Source organism: Saccopteryx leptura, chromosome 6 (assembly GCF_036850995.1).
Source record: "Saccopteryx leptura isolate mSacLep1 chromosome 6, mSacLep1_pri_phased_curated, whole genome shotgun sequence".
NCBI lineage: Eukaryota > Metazoa > Chordata > Mammalia > Chiroptera > Emballonuridae > Saccopteryx > Saccopteryx leptura.
In genome coordinates, this window is record NC_089508.1 from 99,152,332 (window position 1) to 99,159,063 (window position 6,732).

The following is a 6,732-nucleotide window of genomic DNA, read 5'->3' on the forward strand; positions in this document are numbered from 1 at the left end:
AGGGACATTCAACTTGCAAAATACTTCATCCAAGAGCCCTCCCCCACCTCCACTCCATCTAGTAGCAGTTCTAAAAGGAAGCCATTGCTGAGAGAAATGTGGGCTGCTGAGTAAACAGTACATGTTTTGTTGAACAAGCCTACCCCCACACCTATATATGGCACTCTATCTCTACACAAAGTCCAATTAAAATTATTAACAGGAATTCAAACTCACTTCACCCAAAATTACAAATGACCTTTTTCATTAGGAAGCCTAGATCTTTAATATGATTATAGTAAACTATAATCTATTTATTCCTACACAAATATCCTATTTTGGGAGACTTGCATTCATGCAATCCTTACTATAACAGATTCTTAATTGGCATGCAAAACATTTTTCCAGGCAATATAAGCTCCTGGCACATAAAGTCAAATTATTACAGCTCTCATTAGCAGACTCCAGTTTTTGCTATTTCAAAGTAAACAGAAGAAAAACTTACTTCCACCTGCTAAAATTTCATGGAGGATTACAAAAACAATGCACACTCAGCTTTGACCTAAGAAACACCTTAAAACATTAAAAATTCATCAGTCAGTGCTGGTGTTGTATTCAAGGAATGCTCCTCCAGTTTGCTGCTGAGCTTGGATTTGAATAAAATACTCAATGTTAACAAACAATACCCACGTTTGGCACTTTGTGTATTAAATTGATCAAACAGATTTTAGGAGGCACAATGCACAATTTGTACAGACCTGATTGAGTTAATATAATATCAGCAAATTTTACATCGAAATGATTCTGTTTCTTTTCTTTGTGTTTAAAACCAGCACAGATTACAAATTTTAATGATCTGAAAATGTTTGGTATACAAAATCATGCTTATTTCAGTATTAGCAAAAACACAAGAAATTTTTCAACACAAACACCCAGCTGTGTCTATTTTAAAAGCAGTTCAATGACAGCTTGCACTTATGAGCATGCAATCAGCTAATTTCGCTTTTTTTTCTTCTGTGTTAATCAACACTTTCCTTCCTGCATATCAGAGTACAAATAGTATAGTTACTCCACATCAGTAAATGTTTACGTAACCTGTCCTTTCTCAAGAATCCGGTTACACCGAATCATTTCACGCTAGACCGACTACGAAAACGTACCGGGCCGTCCACCTCAGAGGGAGCCCTTGTGTGCCATTATAAGTGACGACGGGAAGGAGGGGTGGGGGGATGGGGAGGAGTAGGTGGAGGAATGGAGTGAGGGAGAGGAATAGAGGGAGGAGAAGGGGTGGAGGATTGAGGAGGGAGGTGGAAGAGGGGTGGAGGGAGGAAAGCCAGTTGAGGAAAAGTAGGAATAACAGGCCTGAGGAGGGGAGAAGAGTGGGAGGAGGAAGAGTGAGCAAGAAAAGCAAGGCCCAGAAGTCTCTCCACCCTGGTCCAAAAAGCCCATTAGCTCACCCAGTTCAGTAAGAAATCCGAGCTGAGAAGTTCAATGTTGGGGGCCATGTCACTCTCAACGTTGATAGCTGAAACCCTTGAATTTTCCCACACATATAGTTTGTTTTAAAGTAGGAAAATATGTGAAATGGGGGGGGGATATATACATACAGTGGGAGAATAGTTGAGGTTACTCTAATGTTCAAAGCTTCTTTATGGCAGTCCTAATAGAAACATATTTAAAAGTCACTAGCTATTTTGTAATTCTGGTTTTTTTTCTTCTTCTTCAGAGTTTATTCTCTTAGAATTTCAAGATGAGGGTTGAGTGGGAAGAGTGGAATAACTCCTTATTAACCTGAGTATTCATCAATTGCATTCTTTATATTAGAATTGAAACCTAACGTCACACATATGCAGTGGGGTTTTTTTCCTTCCTTTTCTTGAATACCAGATGTCAGACAATTTGAGAGTTTATCAAAGTAAAGGAATGTTTACATTTTATGATTATTTACCTTATAGAGGAGAAGGAAAAAGGGAGTGCTTTTCATTTATGCTTCTCCACCTCCTTCTTCTCTCGGGCTACATCCTCCGTAAAAAGTGCTATGTTTCATGCCCATGTGGGATGGAACAGCCTTTGATCAGTGTGCTCCGCACCAAATTCCAATCCCTGGGAAATGCTGGGCCTTAGCCCTGCCCCTGGCCACGGGATCCTTTTAAAGCCCCCGAGTCACAATCTACCCACCTCACTTCAGCCCTCAACCGAACCTTTCCAGTCCTAATGCCCAAGAAGCTGGGATTTGGGGGACGCACGTTCCCAAGGTTCGTAGGTGCCCTCCAGCAGCATTCACGGTGGGAAAGGGCTGGCTTCAGCAAGCGGTAATTTCATGATTAAGGCTTGCACAAATTAAAAGCATTTCAGAAACGGAAAGAAAAAAAAGAGTGAAAATGGGAAGGCTTTAAACAGCCGGAAAGAAATAGACGCCCACCCTTCTGTTTCCTTCAATGCCAACAAGCAAAATGAAAACATTTCCAGGTTGATCGCTCCGGGCTACTCGCTTCCAATTCGGATTAGAAGCAGAGGAGACGCTGGAGTGGCGAGAGAAAACGAGTCACCCAGCGCGTGAGCGACGGGCTGGAGCAGGACAGGAGGAGAAGGAAGAGACACACATAGACAGCATGTGTTACCTGCTTTATTTCGAGATTGTTTGGTACTGTTTTCTCCCTGAGCACCCTTCACTTCGGAAGGCCATCACAGGCGCCCACCCCTGAGCCGCCCCCGCCCGCCGCCGCAGCGCCGCGAGCCCCGGGCCCGGCTTCCCTGCGGCGCCCGAGTGCCGAGTTCCGAGCTCGCCGCCGCCCAGGCCGCTGGAACCGAGTAAGTAACCCCTGCTTTGCCCCGCGCACGCCAGCCCACTCCTGCTCATCCCGTCGTTTCCAAACCTCTCCCAGACCCTCCTCCCCCGAAGGTGTAGGCACTCCCCTCCCCACGCCGGGGGTGGGCCTTCCCAAGCTTCGCTGGAGTGTTACCTACGAGGAGCACAATTTTCCTCAGGGCCCTGAAAGGCCCGACCGGCCTGCAGGGCCGACTGCGGAAAGTAGTGCGTCGCCTCTTCCTCTTCCATTTCCTGCCCTCGCCTTACACCCTCGCCCTGCGCTCCCACACTTCTCGACATCACCGCCGCTGCCCCCGCTTTTAAAAATAAAAATTGGAAACAAACTTTAATCAATAAGAACAAATACTGACGCTCAAACGAAAACGACCCAATACAGTGCGAAGGGAGGCGAAAACGTGAGATATCTGCCCTAAGAAGGGGATTTCGGCTGAGCAGCCCCGCGGAGCGGAGGGGACGCGGGGGGCGCAGAGAAGGGCCGCGGCGCAGCGTGCTCCCGCCGACGTATCCTTACGCCGCTCCGCGAGGCCGGGCCCGCAGCGAGGGGGAGGCGGCCACCGAGGGGGCGGGAGCGGGGGGCGGGGCGTGGGTGGGTGGGCTCGGGCCCGCCGATTGGCCGATGACAGTAGAGACGCTCCCGCACGCCGCCGGCTCTGATTGGCCCAGCGGTAGGAAAGGTTAAACCAAAAATTTTTTTACAGCCCTAGTGTGCGCCTGTAGCTCGGAAAATTAATTGTGGCTATAGCCGCCTCGATCGCTGTCTCCCCAGCCTCGCCGCGGCCGCTCCGGGACGCGCCCGCCCGCCGCCCGGCTCTCCCCCCCTTCGGGCTGCTGCTGCTGCTGCTGCTGTGACTGCTGCTGCGAGAGGAGGAGGAGGAGGAGGAGGAGGAGGAGGAAGCAGCAGGGGGGGGGGAGCGGGGGGTGGGGGGGAGACCAAGAAGTAGAGTTGGGAGCGAGGGAGCTTCACCCCTGGGGCGGTGGTTGTTTCTTTTTTCTCTTTCTTTCTTTTTTTCTTTTTCTTTTTTTTTTTTTTTTTCTTCTAATTCCTGAGGGGTGGTTGCTGCTTTTGCTACATGACTTGCCAGCGCCGGAGCCTGCGGTCCAACTGCGCTGCTGCCGGAGCGCTCAGTGCCGCTGCCGCCGCCTGCGCCGCCCGCGTCCCGCAAGACACCCACCGGTCGCCGCCGCCCGCCGCGCCGGCGCCCCGCTCCCGCGCCGCCGCTGCTTCTCCTCGACGACTGGGTGATGCTGGACATGGGAGATAGGAAAGAGGTGAAAATGATCCCCAAGTCCTCGTTCAGCATCAATAGCCTGGTGCCAGAGGCTGTCCAGAACGACAACCACCACGCGAGCCACGGCCACCACAACAGCCACCACCCCCAGCATCACCACCACCACCACCACCACCACCACCACCCGCCGCCGCCGGCCCCGCAGCCGCCGCCGCCGCCGCCCCAGCAGCAGCCGCCGCCCCCGGCGCAGCAGCCCCCCCAGGCGCGGGGCGCCGTGACCACCGACGATGACAAGGGCCCCCAGCAGCTGCTGCTCCCGCCGCCGCCGCCGCCGCCGCCGCCCTCGGCCGCCGCCCTCGACGGGGCCAAAACGGACGGGCTGGGCGGCAAGGGCGAGCCGGGCGGCGGGGCCGGGGAGCTGGCCCCCGTCGGGCCGGACGAGAAGGAGAAGGGCGCCGGGGGGGAGGAGAAGAAGGGGGCGGGCGAGGGCGGCAAGGACGGGGAGGGGGGCAAGGAGGGCGAGAAGAAGAACGGCAAGTACGAGAAGCCCCCGTTCAGCTACAACGCGCTCATCATGATGGCCATCCGGCAGAGCCCCGAGAAGCGGCTGACGCTCAACGGCATCTACGAGTTCATCATGAAGAACTTCCCCTACTACCGCGAGAACAAGCAGGGCTGGCAGAACTCCATCCGCCACAACCTGTCCCTCAACAAGTGCTTCGTGAAGGTGCCGCGGCACTACGACGACCCCGGCAAGGGCAACTACTGGATGCTGGACCCGTCGAGCGACGACGTGTTCATCGGCGGCACCACGGGCAAGCTGCGGCGCCGCTCCACCACGTCGCGGGCCAAGCTGGCCTTCAAGCGCGGGGCGCGCCTCACCTCCACCGGCCTCACCTTCATGGACCGCGCCGGCTCCCTCTACTGGCCCATGTCGCCGTTCCTGTCCCTGCACCACCCCCGCGCCAGCAGCACTTTGAGTTACAATGGCACCACGTCGGCCTACCCCAGCCACCCCATGCCCTACAGCTCCGTGTTGACTCAGAACTCGCTGGGCAACAACCACTCCTTCTCCTCGGCCAACGGCCTGAGCGTGGACCGGCTGGTCAACGGGGAGATCCCGTACGCCACGCACCACCTCACAGCCGCCGCGCTCGCGGCCTCGGTGCCCTGCGGCTTGTCGGTGCCCTGCTCCGGGACCTACTCCCTCAACCCCTGCTCGGTCAACCTGCTCGCGGGCCAGACCAGTTACTTTTTCCCCCACGTCCCGCACCCGTCAATGACTTCACAGAGCAGCACGTCCATGAGCGCCCGGGCCGCGTCCTCCTCCACGTCTCCGCAGGCCCCCTCGACCCTGCCCTGCGAGTCTTTAAGACCCTCTTTGCCAAGTTTCACGACGGGACTGTCCGGGGGACTGTCTGATTATTTCACACATCAAAATCAGGGGTCTTCTTCCAACCCTTTAATACATTAACATCCCTGGGACCAGACTGTAAGTGAACATTTTACACACATTTGCATTGTAAATGATTATTAAAAAATAAGTCCAGGTATTTTTTATTAAGCCCCCCCTCCCATTTCTGTACGTTTGTTCAGTCTTTAGGGTTGTTTATTATTCTAACAAGGTGTGGAGTGTCAGCGAGGTGCAATGTGGGGAGAATACATTGTAGAATATAAGGTTTGAAAGTCAAAATTATAGTAGAATGTGTATCTAAATAGTGACTGCTTTGCCATTTCATTCAAACCTGATAAGTCTATGAGAGCCGCCAAATTTCCCTGTGTGCAGTATTATAAGTTATCATGGATCTAAATGGTGGACACAGACCTTGAGAACAACCTAAATTATGGGGAGAGTTTTTAAATGTTAAAATGTAATTTGTATTTAAGAAGCATTCGTAGTAAAGGTGCCCAAGAAATTATTTTGGCCATTTATTGTTCAGTCCTTTTCTTTTAAAAACTGGGTTTTTTTCCCCTTTTGTTTACTTTTAGACCAAAGATTGGGTTCTAGAAAATGCACTTGATATACAAAGTATTAAAAAACAAACAAAAAGGTGAAAGTTGTTTCAGTTGGCAGCACTGCCCATTCAAATGAATTGGAAGGGGACAAAATTAATGATTGCCTTCAGTTTGTGTTGTGTATATTTTGATGTATGTGGTCACTAACAGGTCACTTTTATTTTTTCTAAATGTAGTGAAATGTTAATACCTATTGTACTTATAGGTAAACCTTGCAAATATGTAACCTGTGTTGCGCAAATGCCGCATAAATTTGAGTGATTGTTAATGTTGTCTTAAAATTTCTTGATTGTGATACTGTGGTCATATGCCCGTGTTTGTCACTTACAGAAATGTTTACTATGAAGACACAGAAATAAAAAAAATAGGCTAAATTCATATATATCTTGATACTTTTGTCTCTTTTGTTAAGTAGAGCTAATTTTTTTTTTAAAAAAAGCATTAAAGTTCTAGGGAAGTCAAGGGCTTTTTGAGCCAACTAATATTTAAATTGCTCCTTTCATTTGAACTGGGACTTGAAAATGGAAGAGTATTTTTTCAGTTATGGAATCAAAATTTACAAAGGAGCAGGCTACTTAATAAACACTAGCTTTAAAAAAAGTATAAGCTTTTCAGCTGATATTGTTAACTTTCTGTGATATACTAAAAAAGAGATAATTTAATTTAATGTGCATAGCT

At 50.4% G+C, this 6,732-nt stretch overlaps 1 protein-coding gene across 1 annotated transcript; it reads left to right on the plus strand.

Moving 5' to 3' along the window:
* The first annotated feature begins 2,273 nt into the window (after positions 1-2,273).
* On the plus strand, positions 2,274-6,436 carry FOXG1 (forkhead box G1). Its single transcript, XM_066343721.1, has 2 exons — positions 2,274-2,790; positions 3,892-6,436. The coding sequence occupies exon 2, from the start codon at positions 4,052-4,054 to the stop codon at positions 5,510-5,512; it is 1,461 nt and encodes a 486-aa protein (XP_066199818.1). The 5' UTR covers positions 2,274-2,790; positions 3,892-4,051; the 3' UTR covers positions 5,513-6,436.
* The last annotated feature ends 296 nt before the right edge of the window (positions 6,437-6,732 follow it).